Source organism: Acartia tonsa, chromosome 8, assembly GCF_053477335.1.
Source record: "Acartia tonsa isolate MP-2025a chromosome 8, ASM5347733v1, whole genome shotgun sequence".
Lineage (NCBI taxonomy): Eukaryota > Metazoa > Arthropoda > Copepoda > Calanoida > Acartiidae > Acartia > Acartia tonsa.
In genome coordinates, this window is record NC_137267.1 from 28,130,049 (window position 1) to 28,150,568 (window position 20,520).

Consider the following 20,520-nt stretch of genomic DNA (forward strand, 5'->3'; position numbering starts at 1 on the left):
TCACTCCAAAAAGTAATAAAATCTAACTTTTCATTGTCTACGGCACCCCGAAAGGGGGGAGATAATCAACCCCTTGACCAGCCCCCCCCCCCTCCTTGGACATACTTGCTTGAGATGTCTATTTTTATGTCCCCTTCCTACTTAACCATTTGAAAACAGAGATGCTAGGGGCGCAGCAGCGCCAGCTAGTATATAAATTAATTAATAATCTAACATTAAAAATCATAATTCAGAAGAATGGTTAAAAAGGAGTTATCTGAAAAGGAGCAGATAGCCAAAGAATTGGAACAATGGGTGAGGAAAATGAGATGTACGGGCAGTACTGGTATTAAACTAGGTAACTTTTAATGATAAAACCTCATTCATTAAGGACTTTTCTTCATATCAAGTTAAAATTTGATATTTATGTTGTATTGGTTAGAAATTAAGTTTTTAATGATAAATATGGGGAGAGGGATAGAGAGTGCTCAATAGGGGTCCACTCATCAGATTGAGGGATTTTACCAATTATTGAGCGTATATCGCAATGATGTAGATCAAATATCAAATATGTAATGAAGCATGTCATTTTTTTTAGATAATTTTACTGATATCAAGATAGGGGCAGATAAATCTCCAGTTGACAAAAATTCAAAGGAATATTTACAAATCGGTCCAAAATTTCTTCATAATTTTCAATTTCTTACTTTAAAAAATCAAAATAAATGGTAAAAAAACTTGGTGAATTATATTATTTATGGAAGGGTCATTTATACAAAATCAAATCTATTACTACTATCTGTACTCCTAGCCAATGAAGCTCTTTCTAGCAGTTCTTACTATTTCATTTCATTTTCATACTTCTTATGATTTACTTGCTCCTAAAGATTTAATTATAAGTTTTTCAAAAAGCATATGAATAGTTTTTTCCATTTTCAACAAAATCGAACATGCAAATTGATTTGAAAATTTCATTAGACTTTTGAGGTATTTAGTTTTGAAGATCTCAAAGGTGATTTTTTTTTAAATTTAAATTAATAAAGTTTTGTTGTATAAGATTTATAATCTTTTCTCAGATCCTTTCATTTGGTCATAGCTATTTTCTGTTTGTTTGTTTACTTGTTTTCGCCTTTTTTTCTCATAGATTTTGTTAAAAGAACTTCAGAACAATCTTTTCAAGAAATACAACTAGACAATGGAGATTTAATCAGGTTAAAGTGTAAAAATTTGTTTAACTGTGTATCTAAAATACTGTTTGTGCAAAGTGACAATAATGAGACGTGCGTATCAATGCACAATTTATGAAGTAGCTGCAATTTTTGGTAATTAATGGAATTCATTATTTAAATACTTATTAACTCTTCTAGTGGAAATTTTGTAAATGGGCTGCGCCATGGTTACTGTGAAATATTAATTCAAGATCCGGTCAAATCAGTTGTAAGTATTAGGTAAGAATATTTGCCGTATCAAAGTTGTCTGTCCATCTGAATATAAGTCTGACAAGATCTCTGAAACAATTGGGTCGATTATTCTATAATAATATAATTAATTATAAAATTATTAAAAGTCCGAAAAAAATAAAATGCAAATCAATAGGACAATTCTAACATTCCTAAATTAACAATAGGAGCTATCCAATAATGATTTGTTTAGAGGAGAATATATAAATGGATACTTGAATGGTAAAGCAAGAGTATTTTTCGAAGATAGGTATTTCTTTGGTCATTTTTATAGAAAAAAATATTTTGTTGTACAGGGAGAAAGTCGCTCTAAAAATCAGTATGTGACGTCATAAAAATGAGGAAATATCCAATTCTTTTTAGGGGTTTTCTTTCCAACTTACCCTCTCATCTCCCTCATTTTCATTACGTCACATGCTGATTTTTTGGGCGACTTTCTTCCCGTACGTTTTGTTGCATGATTAATCTTGAACTTTTTAAAAAAAAACACCTAGGCAGTTTTGTAATGCATAAGAACTTTGAACTTTACTTTAGTAATTAAATGAAAATAAAAATATAAAAAAATACAGACAAAAACTCTACTAATAGCAAAGCTTTTAAAAGAAACATAAGAGACCGTAAAAACAAAGAAAAGGGTAGAAGTATTCAGGAAAACAAATAATTAAAAACCCTGGCGTGCAGAGGGTTTTGTTGACATCCTTTTAGGTGGATGTAGGGGGTTCAGAGGGTGTAGGAGGCGGGCAGTTGGGGGGTGTATCCATCCACTTAATTTTGTTTAGTTGGATGTATCTAATCCGGAGTGGATACATCCAACTACACTTCCATTCTGCCTGCCTCTTTTAAAACTAGCGTTACAGACAGTCAAACAGACAACCACACACTTGTAGAATTGCTTTGTACTAAAATACTCAATTTTATTTCTTATCTTAATATTATTTTAATTGAAGATGTTGGTTAGAAGGATATTTTAAGACGGGAATTCTTCATGGCTTTACAAGAAAGTTTGACAAAAAGGTAAAAGACAACTTTTTTGTTAGTTTCAAACAATTATTTTTTTTATTTAACTATGTATTTTCAGGGAAGGCTTACTTTTGTTGGTAGCTATCAGGTTAAACAAAAAATTAAATATTTGTTTTTAACACCAAAATCATGGTAAAAATATTAATATTAATGTTTTAGAACGGAAAACCTGTCGGTGTTTGTTGGAGGATTAAAAGGTATTAACATAGTAAAGAAGTGTGACATCAGGATTAACAAATTAGCGAAAGAAAATCTAGAATGACCACAGAAAATTTAGCATTTTATTATGTAATCAATCACCTATTTTGCATACAATAATGTTTATTCATTATCAAACGCTTTTCTTAGTTCAAAAATACATTAATTAACTAATTTAGAGTTTCCATACCAACAGAGGAAATATATTTTAAGCTTTTTCAAAGAAGGAGTAATTCCGCCGAAATAAAACCAATTGTAGGTCAAAACTAAAAAACTGGATTTTATCAAGTATATTTGTAAACAATTTCACATAAATAGATAAAATCAAACTATTGTTTTCATACTAATTTGATACATCACTAAAGGCAGATAATGTTTTTAGGGGAGGCGGGAGTATAGTTGGCAGAGTTGTTGATGGAGAATTCAGTGGATGTAGAATAGGTAGAAGTTTAACATTTCAAAAAAATAAATTAGCTCTCTTGGATTTTGGTATGTGTGGCAAATTTTAAAAAAAGTCTTTCCGTCATCGGTATGTTTGAGATGCTCATTAGTGTACTCACTCCCACAACACGAAAATAAACAGGCTAAACAAATTTATTTATGTATTTATAGTGAAACTCAGATCATGAGAAATTAATTTTAAATATTACATATTAACAAAATTGTACTTGCAATGTATTTAGCAATGTACAGTATACAAAGAATTTTAAAATTATTTTTTTTGTGATAGATAAAAGATCATCCAAAAAAGTTTTAATGCTTCTTTTTAAGCTTATATTTATCCTGACTTCTTAACTGCTCTTGTTGGAGTGTTTGAAAAAGGAGAACTTATTAAAGCACAAGAGGTAATTTTATAAATTGAATTTTAAAAAAAAAGAAATCTTAATTTCTTTGATGCTGTAATGTTTACTGTTAAAAGAATACAATATCTATAATTCAATTACAACAATTTTAAATTTTAAAGGCTGAAGTACAAAGTATAATTGATGGAGAGCAAGGTGTTAAAATTCCAGTTTTTGGCAGGTATTTTCATTAAATTTAAAAAATAAGGTAAAAAATGCAATATTTATTATTTGTTTAGGCCGAAGGGACCATTTCATTTCAGAGAAATTGGAACGTTTGATAAAATTTGTACAGGTGACATGTCATAAAATCATAATTTTTAAATATTGATAAACTAATAATTATTTCTTACACTTTTTCAATTAAAATTAAAGGAAATTTGAACTTGATTGAGATATTTATAGGAGCGAAAAAGTAAAACATAATCTGAAATAATAATGATTAATTTATTCTTAGTTGGTAAAAGTGCAGAAATTACTCAAAACTCTTTGGTAGGGCAATTAGGTGATTAGTTATAGTGATGTTCAAGTTCAATTTGTTTTAAACAATCTATGGTTGTTTATCTTGTTATACCTAACTAACCATAATGATTTTTTTTTCAGCTAGAATTAAAAAGTATTGAAATAGTTTCAAAAGTTCACCCTGCAAAAAATTGCTTTGTTAAGTTCTTTGTTTTTTTTTCATATAGATATCTAAACTTAGTTATAGAACATATAAAACTAGTTAATTATTTTGATTGAATGTGTTAAGTTAAAAACTGTTAATGTGATAATCTTAAATATCTTTCATAAATAGCTATTAAATTTGATGTGCACATATTTGACCTGTATTTAGAATTTTCTTATCTCGAAAAGCATGTTCTCAAAAGCTTTGTTTTCCTTAATCTGTATATATTGTATTCATCTAATTCCGTTTCTTCAATTTTACTCGGTTTTTGACAATATTTAATTCTGAACTTTAATTTTGCGTGTTTTGATTGATCGTAGGTGGTCTGGATCTAATAAATTTACCATAAATAAACATATCTATAATACAAAGTAGAAGGATGTCTGTCTTTTTGTCTGTTTGTAGCGAAGGATCTCGCTAACCGCAGAACCGATCGGGTTCTCCTTTACAGGGTAGCTTCTCATAGGTCCCGTGAAGGTTTATAACTATTTTCTTTGGGGGTGGGACACCCCTAACCCCCCAAAAAATGAAAAATACCCCCCCCCCAAAAAAAATAAATTTTCTTTTAAAACTAAAATTAAAATAGTGGGGTCTACTACACCCCCCCCCCCAAATTTTTTTAAAAATTTTCTTTAAAATCTAAAACACGAAAAATTAGTTTGATCAAAGCTTTTGGGGCAATGCCCCTAGAGGCTAAGGGCGAAGCCGTTAGTTAATTATAAAGAAGTTGGAATTGGTAATGTTCTTTACCCTAGCTTTTTTTGATCATTTTTACAAAATTAGTATTAGTTATCATATATGTATATAAATGTGTACAACGTTCATCTCATAATCGGCGAATTTATTTGTTATTTCCTATTTTTAGAATTTTTAAACTTTGATGTAATATAATGCACGAAACTTCTCAAGGAAACTCATTAAATTTGTAATATCTATGAAGTCTATTTTTATATTGAAATTGGAGATTATTAAAGAAATACCTTAGCCTTTATTGATTTTGTCATCCTTGTTTTTATTCTTATATTCAAAATAATAATAGATATAATCATCAGTATATTTCTGAAGATTGTAAAAGAATAAAATTGAAGTAATTGAAGTAAAAAACGTCGCTTTACTATGAAATAATTATCTTTTTAGATTTGACATTGAAAGATCCTTATGAGAGTAAAACTATTGAGATAAAGAAATCCAATATTCCTGGTGCAGCTGAGGGGATATTTGTTATTAAGGTAAAAATATAAGTTTCACGTTTTGTTGCAAAGATATTCTATGTCCTTCATTTAAGATTTACGAAATTGGGGAAGTTTGTCGCTCTTTTACTGAAACTTGACATAAAAAGGTAAAATGTAACTTGTAAGTAAAATATCAAGGCCAATATATTTGTTGATTTCGGGACAAGCTTTTTCCTAAAAGGGTTATCGTAAATATATTTTTGCAACGTCACTTATTTACGCAAACTTATGCGGTCATTTTTAGTTAATCTATTATCTTAAAATAGTTTTGATAGCATTCAATGTGAGTCCGTGTCTGTTTGTTTCACTGTGTCATTTAAAATCGTGTGTTTTGGTTTTGCCATCAATTTCACAATTACAAAATTACGAATGCGAATAAAAGAATGTTTACATTCGATTCAATACATCCTAGCTGTAAAATAGGATCAGTAATATTTGACATAAAACCTCTTCACATAAGTTCATTTATCATAAAACATTTAACATAAAGTATCATTTAACATAAACTCATTCACCTAAAGGTACACTTTACATAAATACGTTTCACACAAACGTATTTCACATAAAGGTACACTTGGCATAAATGTACACTTGACATAAAGGTACATTTCACATAAAGGTACGTTTGACATAAAGGTACATTTGGCATTTAGGTACACCTCACATAAAGATACATTTCACATAAAAACGTTTCACAAAAATTACATTTTACTTTAAGGTAAACTTCACATAAAAATCTTTCACATAAAGTTGCACTTCAAATAAAGATGCATTTCATATAAAAGTAAACTTCACATACAAATTTTACACATAAAGATACACTTTACCTAAAGATAAATTTCAGTTCACTTCACATAAAGTTACACTTTACATAAAGATAAACTTTAAATAAAGGCATATTTGACATAAAATTACACTTCACATAAAGTTAGATATCAAATAGAATGGTTTCACATAAAGTTAAATTCAAATAAAGGTACAGTTGACATAAAAGGTAAGTTTGACTTAAAAAGCATTTTACATAAATAATGTTTGACATAAAAGTTTTTTTTTTATGAAATGTATCTTTATGTGAAATATACCTTTATCTGAAGTGTACCTTTATGTGAAATGTACCTATATGTCAAATGTAACTTTATGTAAAATGTACCTTTACGTCAAATGTACCTTTATGTCAAATGTACCTTTATGCCAAGTGTACCTTTATATCAAATGTACCTTTATGTCAAATGTACCTTTATGTCAAATGTAAATTTATGTAAAACGTTTTTATGTGAGGTGTACCTTTATGTCACGTGTTTTTATGTCAACTGTTTTGTGTGAAATGAATTTATGTCAAATGATATTATGTTAAATATTACTGATCCGTAAAATGTTTGTTTGTTTATCATACTAACATTTTTCGTACTGTCAATAAGATTTAAAAATGCAAACCGAAGTATTATTTTTTCATAACTTTGTCATTTATTTACACTTTAGTGATAATTTAGATTTTACAAGATCATTACAAACAAATTTATAAACTTTATTGACTCTATTTTGCAAACAGCAAGTCATATGTATCTGTAGATTTTAGGACAAAATCTGAAAAAAATGATTAACTCTTTTAAGAGTCAAAGAAAGTTGCTCAACAAATCTCAGTTTCTCTAATTATTGTTGTATAAAATTTAAGATGTTTGTTTTATAACGAATAAAAAACCTACATTTTGGGTTTTAAATATCAGAAATTTTGATTGTAAAAAAACAAAGGGCTCTGAACTATAGCCCGAAAAGCCTAAAATGTTAAGATAAGAGGATTTAAAGGAATTTATAAATATAGGTAAGTAATAAGATAAACAGATACATTTTTAAAACTATGATAATGAATACTTTTGCTTTTCTCAATTATTGAGTTTAGACACACTAAAACTAAATATTTTATCAGTCTATCTTATGGATGTTGTCATCCTTGTTTTGTTTAAAAGTTGTGCAAATTAGAATTATATCCTGTAAAATTTAGGGAATTAAATTCAGATTAATTCTCAAATTTTATAAACATCATAAATTTAAATTTTTAAAACTTTTTTTTCATGTTTCGAGCATCTACAAAACAGCTTGGCCTAAAAAAAAGGGTAAAAAACTTAATGATTATTTTAGGACGTAGAGCCGAACACGGTTTTGGCCTTTTACAATGGATCCAGGTACTTTTAACATATTTAGAATCTTGTCTAGTGTTGATTGTACTCACGCCCTACTCCCACCTTGACAAGGGTCTACACCCCCTTAACCCTTAACGGTCGTGGAGAGGGGGGGGGGGGAGAAAAGGAAGGGGGTATGACACATAACTGAGAGATGAAAATTTTTGAAAATCTCCATTCTAGAATTTTAAGTTCAATTTTCATCCCCTTGGAGTTACCGAACAATCATAACAAGAAAAGCAAAGATTACCAATTTTAAATTTTGCAAAAAGTTTGCTTGTATAAAGCTCTTCATAAAACCACTCCTGAAGGGAGTTAATCAATGGCCATTTTTATCAGTTGCTTTGCTGAGGTCACGGAAATTCAGCCTTAAATAAATCATATATAGAGTGGTTTTATGAAAGACTCCATAAAAGCAAAGTTGTAAAGAATTCAAAAATATTTGTTTTTCTTACCATGGATTAGTGTAAGCTCTTAGGGGATGAAATTTGAACTTGAAATTTTAAAACTTAAATTTTTCAAAAATTAGATTTAGTTGGATCTTAAAATTAGCAAAGGACGTTATTAGACGTAATTACTGATACAATTGCAAAATCATTTTTGCCTAACACTAAAATCAACTTTTTTATCTGGCCCCAATACAGTGCAGTGGGAGGGCTATCAATCAGCGTTGCTACAAAAGACCTACTCTACAAAAGACCTACTCTTCGGTTCTACAAAAGACCAACGCCTACAAAAGACCAACTCTACAAAAGACCAACGCCTACAAAAGACCTACTCTACAAAAAATCGTAATGCTAGAAGGTCATGGCCGCAGAGCTCGGCCCCCTGGCCTGCCTAGCCGCGGGCGCTCGGCCCCCTTGCCTATAACCTAACCTAACCTAACTTATATGTAATAATGTATGAATGTTTATCGTACATTACCTTAATTATATTTTAGAATTTCGTTGATTTACAAAAAGTGGTTGGTAGATTTTTTCAAAGAAGTTGTATCAACTTTTTTGCTTTTTAATTAAGATAGCTAGCCGGTCCTTTCAGTAAGTAGTAGATGTAAAATTTTTCATAGAATTCAGATATGCAATCGGTTTTTTTTTGTAGACCTCTTATTTTTTAAGTAATTTAAATTTTTAAAAAAAATAATTAAGTCGGTTTTAAGGTACTAAAACGCAACAAAATAAAAGAAGAAAATAGCCAGTATAAACAAAAATAGTAAGATCTTTAATTTGACACCTTACTTTTAAAATTCTGTTGAGTAATTGTTGAAAAAATCTATTTTTTTAACCTCGGTTTAATCAAAACATTAAACCTAAATACTTTCTCATACAGACATAAAAAATATGGGTTCATATATACCATTAGAATGAGAAAAATAATATGAATCCATTGTAAGCAAAATTGAAAAAGTTTAAAAAAATTGTAATAAAAAATAGAAAAAATAAAAAAGTTATTTTAAGAATTGTAACTACTAAACTAGCCAATCACAAATCGCAAAAATTGACGAATCGGGAAGCTTAATCTATAAAATTAACCTATAGAATTGCCAGAAAAAAAGGAGAACGTTCATACAATATATACAATAGATACTACAATAAATATAGTGATATTAAAGAACATGTAAAGAATGAAACATTATGAACAAATATGCATCAGTCTGTTTATAAACTTCAAAACAATGCAGTTAAAAATACATTATTGTTTCTTGTGTTTAAAAAATATCTGCTACATTGCATTGTCTTTTGTTTAGGTTTTTTTCAGGTTTGGTTTAAGCTAACCCTTTAAAGCCGAAAATTATGATTCTTAAAATAAACTTATTTTTTTTATTATAGTTTTATAAAACTTTTTCAATATTGCTTAGAATAGATTCGTAATATTTTTCTGATTCTAAAGGTATATATGAACCCATGTTTTTTATGTCTGTTTGAGAAAATATTTAGGTCTAAAGTTTTTATTAAACCGAGGTTAAAAAAATAGATTTTTTCAATAATTACTCAACAGAATTTTAAAAGTAAGGTGTCAAATTAAAGATCTTACTATTTTTGTTCATACTGGCCATTTTATTCTTTTATTTTGTTGCGTTTTAGTACCTTAAAACCGACTTAATTATTTTTTTAAAAAACTTAAATTACTTAAAAAATAAGAGGTCTACAAAAAAACCGATTGCATATCTGAATTCTATGAAAAATTTTACATCTACTACTTACTGAAAGGACCGGCTAGCTATCTTAAATAAAAAGCAAAAAAGTTGATACAACTTCTTTTAATATTTTTTTTACAATATTTAGGTAAAGTTAGGTTAGGTTATAGGCAAGGGGCCGAGCACCCGCGGCTAGGCAGGCCAGGGGGCCGAGCGCTGCGGCCATGTATTGATTATGTATTACTTTATTAATAAATTTGATGTTTATATAACAATATATATTCGTTGGTCTTTTGTAGAGTTGGTCTTTTTTAGGCGTTGGTCTTTTGTAGAGTTGGTCTTTTGTAGGCGTTGGTCTTTTGTAGAGTAGGTCTTTTGTAGGCGTTGGTCTTTTGTAGGTCTTTTGTAGCAACGCCTATCAATCTGTGAAAAGTAAAATGGTCTGCATATTTTTTTTAATTACAACTTGGGGATACGCATCAACAGGCTAGGGTCGCTACTATTACTGAAAAATAATGTCTATGTGTATTGAAAACATCTTTGATTATAGTTAATCAAAGTTCATTATTATTAAATGCCTTATAATCGACGTAATTAATTGAAAATTATTATTATGAATTTTTAGGGCAAATCCTCAAGAATTTGATCCTACAACATGGGAGACTAATAATTATAAAATATTTGATCCATCAAATATCCCAGCGGGTACTATTGATATACCTGTCTGGGCACAGGTAAGCTTATTTTTATACTATTATTTTTTATCAGTTAATCTTTGATAAATGTTACAAAAATATTAATGAATTTGTGCACGTATCTCAACAAAACTTTGTATTTTTCTAATAAGCAACAAAAAGTAAATAACGAAACTTGTTCAGGCCACGAAGTCATATTGTTGCACACTAGCTCACAAGTGTAATCACAGTTTTCTACCAAATTCAGAATTTGTTGTTTATGATCATCCAAAGTTTGGTGTTATTCCTTGTATTATCACTATTGCGGATATTTTTAAAGGAGAAGAGGTAAGTGTGGTTTATTATTCAGGAAAAAAGCAATAGAAAAATCTTTTACCACCATGGGATACATATGTGTAAATTATACAAAAAATATTTTGGGTTGTTCATTAATAAAAGTATCACAGTTTATGCAAAAGGATTTTTATATGGCAATGATTCATATTTTGAATATTTTTGTTTTGCTATTGTAGGTCGATATTTTAAAGATGCTTTTTTTCCTGTTAATAATTTTCATGGCATTTAATAATCTTCTAATAGAAAATTCGTCCATTAATGACCTCATATCTTCTTTTGAATTATTTACAATGAATGATAAAGGCAAACAATGGTAATACATCTTTTTAGGTATTTGTTGGTTATGGATATGATTTAGAAGATTCTCCTGATTGGTATCAACATGCCTGGAAAGATAGTAAGAAAATAAATTTGTCGTTTTTACTCAATGCTCGTAAAAAAGCTTTTTATTTGACACTTCATTCTGTCCTATATAGAGTTATTGAAATTACAAGTTTAATTTCCTTAGGAGGGTTGACCCATTCTTCATTCAAGCAAAAAACAACAAATTTCATGTAGTTTAGAAATAAATCAATAGTAAAAAGGTTTTATTTTCATAAATCATTCAATTGTATTTTTTAAGGTATATTTGCAAAGGAAGGAGTATCTTATAAAGATTGGATGGAATGCAATGTTAAAAGACCTCTGGGTATTAGAGCTAATAAATAATTTAGAATACATTTGTCAAACTTATTTTATCTTTTTGTAACGGTGCTACTCTATTTTTAGCACTGTCTACTTGTCTGAAATATCTAAATTAGCAGAAAACAGAGCATTATCAAACTTCTATCTCAGAAGAAGGGTTTTCTGTATATTATAACCTGTCTGTCCTTTACAATTGATTGTTGATATTGTCATCCCTATTTTAGTATAAATATTTGTCTTTAATGAAATAAATACACAAGTAGAACAAAAAAATACCAATTCATATAAATAATCGCCAAACTTATCTTATAAAATATATTTATCATAATCACGAAACGTCTTGCAAAAGAAGTGACGATAAATGTAAATGTATGGAGTATACGTAGGAATACATTTCCCTCAGTCTTACTCTCCCGGCATTTTGTCAATCCAATCATCCAATTCTTTCCCTAACGATAATTTTAAACGGCAGGCTAGTTTTTGTAAAACAGAAATTCGTGCAAAGCATCCTGGAAAATGTATATTTTCAAAAGTTTTGCAATATATTGTTGAAATATATGGGTTATATGTAATAATTCTATTCTATTTTATCCTTAATTTAGAAACTGTCAGCCTTAACAAAACATAATGGTTAAGAGATACTATTATTATACATACTATTACTATTAATTACAAGTTCCTTACACATATACTCACAAACTTATACTATTCTGTGACTTGTAATGGTTCAAGTTTTATAAAAATGTGTATTTGATGTGAGTTTATAAAGTTTGAAGTAGCAAACAATGCTTTAGACAAGGACTGACATCCATTTTCTCTCAATATCAACCAAGGTTTACATGGTTCTAATGCTACAAAAAATCGCAAATCAACAGCCGCTGCCGAGTGGAATAAATGAAGCAACAGTAGTAGAATCTGCTCATAGTTAGTAAAGATTTCAAGAAATCGCAGTTGCCAAATTAACTTCGAATACAGACAAACAAATTCAATAAAATAAAGTATAATAATGTCTATTCGTCTGTCTGTCCATCTGTCTGAAGTTAAGATGTCGGTATCCACTGAACCGATTTGGCTCATTAGGGAAAAGAATATAAATATAAATAAATAAAAAAAATTAAAGAAGTATATGAAAATATTTTTAAAGATTTAAAATTTTATTCAAAATCTCCTCGGAACCTGTAGGGAAAAGTCTCTAGATTCTAGGGGCGAAGCATACATATAAGCCTAAAATGTGTTCTTCTGAGATTATAATAAATATATATAAAATTTTAATTTCTTATGAATATGACCACTTAGCATCTGCTTTTTAATACTTAGTTTTTCAATCATACTATCACAATATAACCTAATGTAAATTCTCCGGTTGAAAATTTATATCATACATTTAGAAAAATAGAATGACAAACTCTACCATGTAATTAGCTGAAGTACATCAAATAAAAAAATAAATTTCCTGTTTGCCAATGTGAAGTTTTGTATATTAAAGTTGAAGGTTCCTTCATTACAGTTTTGTCTGAGTAAAAACTTTTTTACAAGTATAGCAAGTAATAATTAGTCGATAGTTTGTCTACCTAAATGTATTTTCATGGCCGAGCTCAGATTAGTGATAAGTGTACTGATAATTAAATATATAGAAAGCAATTGACCGTGTACGGTTCTGATAAATCAATATAGAATGAATTACTTAGAATATATGTAACATAATGTGTAATATAATCTGAGATCAAAAAATGGCTTTTCTTTGCAATCTAGAACAGTAGCAGATAAAGACTTAAATATTTGGAGATAATTTGTTAAATATGGGACAAAGTAGTGGATAAAAAGTAAAAAATAAAAAGGGAAAGATAAAATTTATAGAATCTTTATTGAAACAAAAAATATATTTGTCGAGATATTTCTATTATCACATTTTAAGCCACGTGACTGTGACTGTTGGTAACTATGTTACTTAAAGGGTGTCCAAAAAAAATGCGGACCTTTTTAAATTTAGATTGCGCGGCTTGTGTTAATAGTAGGAAAACGTTATGCATACCATTAGAATCGTTATGAAGTCTATTTTTTGGAAATATAAAAACGTTTCCTGTGCTACGTATAGTTTAGGAGCGATGTGGTAAAATGTCCCAACTGCCTTAAATCTTGAATTAATTGCGAGTAAATCATTAAAGATTAAAGTATATAAAAAATATGTACCTTTTTAAAATTCAAATTGCGCGGCTTGTGTTGATAGTAGAACAACGTTATGCATACCGTTAGAACCGCTATGAAGTCTATTTTATGGAAACATAAGAACCATTACTGTGCTACTTATAGTTTAGGAGCTACGTAGAAGAATGTCCCAACTGACTTAAAACTTGACTTGAGAGTAAATCATTAAAGATAAAAAAAGTGTGTGCAAAAATGCGGACATTTTTAAAATTCAAACTGCTCGGCTTGTGCTATTTTTAGTTTGGGAGCTGTATTGAAAAATGTGAGAAAAGTGGAAAAATTTCATCTTTAATGATTTACTCGCAAGTCAAGTTTTAAGTCAGTTGGGACATTCTACCACATAGCTCATAAATTATACGTAGCACAGGAATCGTTTTCATATTTCCAAATAATAGACTTCATAGCGGTTCTAATGGTATGCATAATGGTATGCATTAACACAAGCTGAGCAATTAGAATTTTAAAAATGTACGTATTTTTATTTGCATACCCTTTAATTTAATCTTCAATGATTTACTCGCAAGTCAAGTTTTAAGCCAGTTGGGACATTTTACCACATAGCTCCTAAACTACACGTAGCATAGGAATCGTTTTTATATTTCCAAAAAATAGACTTCATAACAGTTCTAATGGTATGCATAACGTTTTTCTACTATTAACACAAGCCGCGCAATATAAATTTTAAAGAGGTCCGCATTTTTTTTGCACACCCTTTATGTAACGGTAACGGTGTGGCCTTTATGAGCTGTGCAGCTAAATGCCACTTATGCTGCCGAGCCCTGAAAATAATGTGGTTTGAATTTTCAATTTAGTTCTTCACCAATTCTTTGGAAATAATATTTATTAAGTATTTATGATATTTATCAAGCTACCCCCTTTTTCCAAAGTCTCAGGGCAAAGTATAACTTTCAAATTCAAGGCAAAAACATGAATATTGCATTTTCTTAAATTCTTCCAAGAATTTGAAAGTCAACATTAAATTTTGATATTATTATTACAGAATGTATTGTCAAATTTTACCTGGTTGTCTACAGTATACTAACTTTAAGCTTATGTCGAAAGGAGTAATGAAATTACTAATTCTACTTATTTTATAGCAGTTTTCCTTGATCATGCTTGGCTAGTGATTTGTATGCAGAGCTCGGCAGCAACAAGTTGCAGTTGATGCTGCTTTGAGCAAGCCATGGTAGAAGCTCGTCGGCTGCTGACTCATGTTTTCTAGATTACGGTTTTACAATCCTGAAAATCTTGAAGACTTGAAAAATTGAGGTTATAAAGTTAAGAATTTTATACCTTTAGTATTTTAGCCTCAAAACAACATTAATCTCATTACAAAAAATAGAATTGTTTGAAAAAACATCGAAATATACATTTTGACCTAAAATATAAAAAAAAAACTAGATTGAGGGGAAATGCATTGGATGTACTTTTGTCTGCGGGACCATTTGTAAAGATATTTCAGAGGCAGTGGGTAAAGTAAAGGTAAAGTGAGGTGAGACAGAAATGTGTGTTCCATCAATTACACATAAAAAACTGATTAAAGAAGATGTAGTTATTGAACAAAAACAGTATATTTTGTATTGTAAATATATACTTAGGACTTATTCAAAGCTTCCCTGTAGCTTACTTAATTTCCTCAGATCAACAGTCTTTGAAATCTTTCATACAAAATTTAGTTAGCATAGATAAAATTATGTTTTATAACCCCCTACATCTTCTAAATGTCTGTTTAACACCCCTATAAGGCCTATACCCCCTGACACTAAAAGAACACCCATCTTAAAGTCTGAAATTCACCCCCTTAACTTCATTTTCCGTTAACCCACCAAAGATTTTAAATCATTGAATTAAAAAAGAACTTGTAATAATATTTGGTGTTTATATTTATGCGGAAATAATGTGACAGCACAGAAATGAAATAATATGAATCCAAACCAAAAGTAATATTGCAGTTTGAAACAAAATAGTGAAGTGACTGGTCACAGCTTAACTTTATTTATATAGTTTAACTCACTGTTGTTATTTATAAACTTGTCAATCTAAATTTATATTTAAAATAATTAGATAAGTGTTATCTATAATATATAACAGTAAAAATAGATTATACGTCAAAATCTATGTAAAAGTATATCAATACAATAATATAAAAGTTGAGTAAGGGAGTTTTTTTTAGTTGAATATTAAACGCAAGTGCAATGATACCCTGACCTTATCATACATGAACATTACATTGCTTTTATTGATGTTGCAATCCTTAAGATTGCCATAATTTGATATGAAAAAAATTACTTTTTATGTATACACTTTATAAACAGTAGTATTTTAATGAAACAATTACTTCTTTTCATTTAACTGGTTTTTATATAATTTAAAATATTTTTTCAATTATAGTTTTGAGAAATTGCAGAACTTTTTAATGACTTTTTATTTTCGTTCTAGTACTTTTGTGATAATACTCTTGTGTTATGCTTTTTTATATCCTTGATCAATAACTCAACTCTTTAGGTAAGACAAGTTCGTACACCAAATTGCCTATTCTACAATGTAAAAACAAAAATCAATTTAAATATTTTAGTTGAATGAAGAACAATTTCAAAAAATGACAAACATTCACACACATAGACACCCTCACATATATTATACCACGCATAACATACAGATAAAAGCACAAATAGTTTTGGTTTAGTTTATTAATGATTTCTTAACCCTTACAGATCGGGCCCCTATTCCCACCTTAATAGATTGGGGGGAAGGGGGTCATATTGCCCCTCCCCCTCTATCTCGACTTCTGTTACAGATAAAGACGTAAAATTTTTTTCTGGTGGTTCATGTGTATTTTTAGAGAAAATTACTTTTTCTAGTCATAGCGGTCAGGCCGCTCCTTAGCCGCTTTTTATCGGCCAGCCGCTAAATTTTAAAACAGCTGTAGAGCGGCCAATTTTGCAGCTAGGATGACCAAATTTTAGGACGAACTTTTATTTTTCATAACAAAAAAATTACTTTTTCTAATCATCGCCAAAAAACGGCAAATAACGGAAACCGCCATTTTCGGCGGTTACGGCGGTAAAACGGCGGTTGGCAGTGCCAATTAATATATTTATCTGTTTATTATTGCTAAAGGATTTACCAAAAAAATTTATAGGTCTCTAGCTGTAATAGAAGCCACGATATTCATGATATATGTCTGTAGTAAAAGCCGGACAAAAATTGGTCATAAAGTCGGTCAGGGTGCGGTTAAACGGTCATAACACCACTTTTCTCATAAGGTCATTGATAAAAATTCTAGGTTTCTACCTTATATACAAAGTCATAATGTAGAAATTAAGATTTATTTAGAATTTTTTTTTTAATTTTGGTGCTGCCAACCGACTTTGACCGGACACCACGACCGACACAGACCAGATATCCTAATAAAATCAACTTTTGCCGACGTATAATTACTAAACTTAAAAAGTCACGAAGTCACAACTCTCTATCCTACCTCCAAAAAAATGACATTGAAAAAATAGAGGGGGGGGGGTCAATATGACCCCCCCCCCCGATCTGTAAGGGTTAAGGGGTTAAATAACAAACTGTATGATACAATAGCTGCGCTACAATTTTCTCTCTCACAAAATTCAAATATTTTTCATTTTCCCGAAATTATGAATAGTGAAAAATGTAGGGGACTTAAAAGGGGGAGATACAGAGCCAAGGATAAATATATCGGATAACATTTATATTGTAGAAAAAGCCGAAGTTTTTATCAAGTAGGAGATTGACTATTGTCTCTAGGGGAGGGGTGACGCTTCGGGTACAAGTCCTTTCCACGCTTTTTTTGTTTAATTCAGTTTTTAATGATAATAGTCATTGTCTGAATGGGGATATAAATATTGTATTGGATGTTATGAAGAAGTAATATTACTAAAATGTCAATCACTACATATTATTATTATTATGTCCTATAAAATACCCTTGTTTTATAGCGCAGCCACCCTCTAACTACTAGACAGTCCCTCTATTTATCCGTCACATTACAATATTTGGCTATGTTATTTTTAGCCAAACCACTGCTCTTCTCATTTAACCTCTTTTATAATTTATGTTTCTATTTTTTATGTCTTGCTTTGATTATCGCTAGCCAAATATGAAATAATGAAATAATAATAATGAGATATTTACATTAAAGCTTTTAAACCCACATAGGCTTTAGAGTGGTAAAACCTTACGCATACACCGTCTTCACGCATTTGGTTACAAGAATCCTAATGTAATAATTAAAATTACAAGGTTGTTTATCATTTCTAGACTATAACTCAGAGCTAACGTTAAGTACAGACCTTCACAAGCACAAAATAAATGTAGAAAGCATCGCTTTAAAAAAATCAATGCCAGTAAAACGGAGCATTTTGGTGCACTGATATTTCCCTCCCAGACTTTAGATATAGACCAAACAATCATATACTCTTATATGTTTAGGTGTCCCTACATTTACTCTCATATGCTACAATAACAATTTGTAAATGTTTACACTGAATCGCTGACCATATCAGTTCGCTTCAATTATATCATTAAACACCCGTTATGATTTATGTTTTGCTAATATTAAACACTTATAAGTTGTGAAGATATGCGGTATTGAGTGGACACCGTATGTTACTTGTTATGTTCATAGTATAATCAATACAATAGTATGTATATAATAATATATTATATTTCACCTACAAAAATATTACTTCAGTCTATGCGCGGTTTTTATATATATTGCTGTGAACAAGAAATAATTTATTATACTCTAGCAAGAATCAATATGTTAACAAGAAAAAATAGCATTTTAGGGATGTAATATTTTAGCAAAAATGCATATTAAAAAGGAACAGAGGAAGAATAAAGACGGTTTAGCTATTAGAGCTAGCATAAGGAAATGACAAAAAGGATAGTGTGGGCAATGGTATTTTATATGTTGACGTGTCCATATGACTAAGGAAAGTGCAGGGGAGAGAGGAAAGAAGATGTACAGCGATAGAGAAAGTTTGGTAAAGAATTTAATAAACAGAAAAGTCCTTAAACAATGATTAAAAAGTACTTTTACGACCGCAGAGAAGAATTAAATCTGTGCTAATAAAAATTACAAATATAATGACATCCATTTTAGCAGTGCTATATATATTATTCGGAAAATTATCATTTTGATACTTTTGTGTCCGATTTTAAAACTGATTTGCTAATTATAAAACAGATGGATGTAAACAATTAAATTTTAGATTATCTATATTTTTGATAGAGAATATTTTATCGTTATCTTTTAATTTATTTTTTACTCTCAAATGTTTATTACTGCTTTAAATAGTTAAGATATATGTATGTAATAAGTCAAAGTTGTATTTAGATTTAAACATTGGCTGAACATTCAGACTTTATATCTTAACATAAGGATAGGGAAAAGTATCCATGAAACAAGAAGCTTTATTTACCTATATCAAAACTTAAAAGTCGCACCCTCCTTCTTTGTGTTACTCTCTGATGAGCTGCACAAATCATGCATTTCTACAGAGCTCTTATTATACCATGTCTGCTTTCCAATTCTTGTACTGTATACACTTCTATTCTTGTATATTTTAAACCAAGCAATTTGACATACATAAATATATTCAATACGAGTCATACTTTAACTATTGCATTTCATATTTTACTTCATTTTCCTTATAATAAGACAAGTTTTTTAGGACAACAAAATGTTTATAAACATTTATGTTGGATAAAATTGGAAAAGTAAGAAAGTTGAAAACTCTCGAGTAATAAATGGAATGGTAATATAAAATATGTTGGTATAAATAAATAAGGTGAATTGTTTACGAGCAAAGTATTTTTAAAAAATTCTCATTCTATTTCGATATCATAATATTCATTTCTGTCTTATACTAGCAATCAAATAAATGTTAATAGCAAAAAAAAGAAAATCTAATCAAGAACTTAGGTGAATTGTTTATTTTTTTCCTCTAAGATTTTTTACTTTTATAGTTGAATAGTTTGTTGTTTTCAGCTTGCAAAGCTATCCTCTACACTAATTTAGAACAATTTTACTTTAAGTGGCAAATGCAAGGTCCAGCAGAAACAAGGATAATTAGGCTAAAAAAACAAATAGCTGTTATAAATAGCACACACCCTAATATTACTTATTATCAGAGTTTTATGTTAAATTCACTCTCGTCAACCAAATTGGGTAGATTCCCATTAAAGATCAAAACATTGTTTATAATCGAACAATGTGCGACATAAATAGTAAGAGTAGGCGGGAATGCCTTGGCTCTAAATGGACACAGTTAGTACTTCCGGACAAAGGGTTGGTTGTCTAAAGGACGTTTAACCATATATCCATATATCATTAAGCAAGATTTGGTTCAGAGATACACTAAAATAAGATTTTGTTGTGTATCCCGTCCTTAAAGGGTAACAGGCTACCTTTTATCTATTAATTTTCTTTTATTTCTTAATGAATTATTCCCTAGATAATATGTCCCCTCAAATCAGAAAGTTTTTGCACCCTGTGTCAAATTATTGCAGGGATAATTGGTGTAACTTAGTTTCCTGCACGCTCCAATGCAATGGCAATGTTTATTGTTTATGCTATAAAACTTGTATCTATTAAGAGGGCTGTTAAGTAGATAAATACAGCTGAAACAAATTTTCAAATAATCGAATTAGTTTTGTTCTTTATTTACATAAATACCCACAACTATACATTAACAAAATAATACAACATTTCGTTAAATGCTTTGCTTAATTCAAACTGTAATTAATTCAAGTTGCGTATAGTGCTGTTGGTTTATCTACTTCTGAGTGGTCATATCGTATCAAACATCACTTTTAAAGGAAAAGAAAGTTTAGCTTTTAAAAAAAAATTTTAAATTT

The 20,520-nt window shown here is 29.6% G+C and overlaps 1 protein-coding gene across 1 annotated transcript; it reads left to right on the top strand.

Annotated features, from left to right (window-relative positions):
• Positions 1-237: 237 nt before the first annotated feature.
• LOC145326436 (histone-lysine N-methyltransferase SETD7-like) lies at positions 238-11,459 on the top strand. The gene is made up of 20 exons (XM_080169787.1): positions 238-337; positions 578-634; positions 956-991; positions 1,124-1,190; positions 1,347-1,427; positions 1,633-1,689; positions 2,387-2,453; positions 2,518-2,547; positions 2,619-2,656; positions 3,040-3,098; positions 3,429-3,502; positions 3,622-3,680; positions 3,739-3,794; positions 3,957-4,004; positions 5,304-5,395; positions 7,535-7,578; positions 10,335-10,443; positions 10,588-10,731; positions 11,071-11,137; positions 11,363-11,459. The coding sequence occupies exons 1-20, from the start codon at positions 238-240 to the stop codon at positions 11,446-11,448; spliced, it is 1,371 nt and encodes a 456-aa protein (XP_080025913.1). The 3' UTR covers positions 11,449-11,459.
• The last annotated feature ends 9,061 nt before the right edge of the window (positions 11,460-20,520 follow it).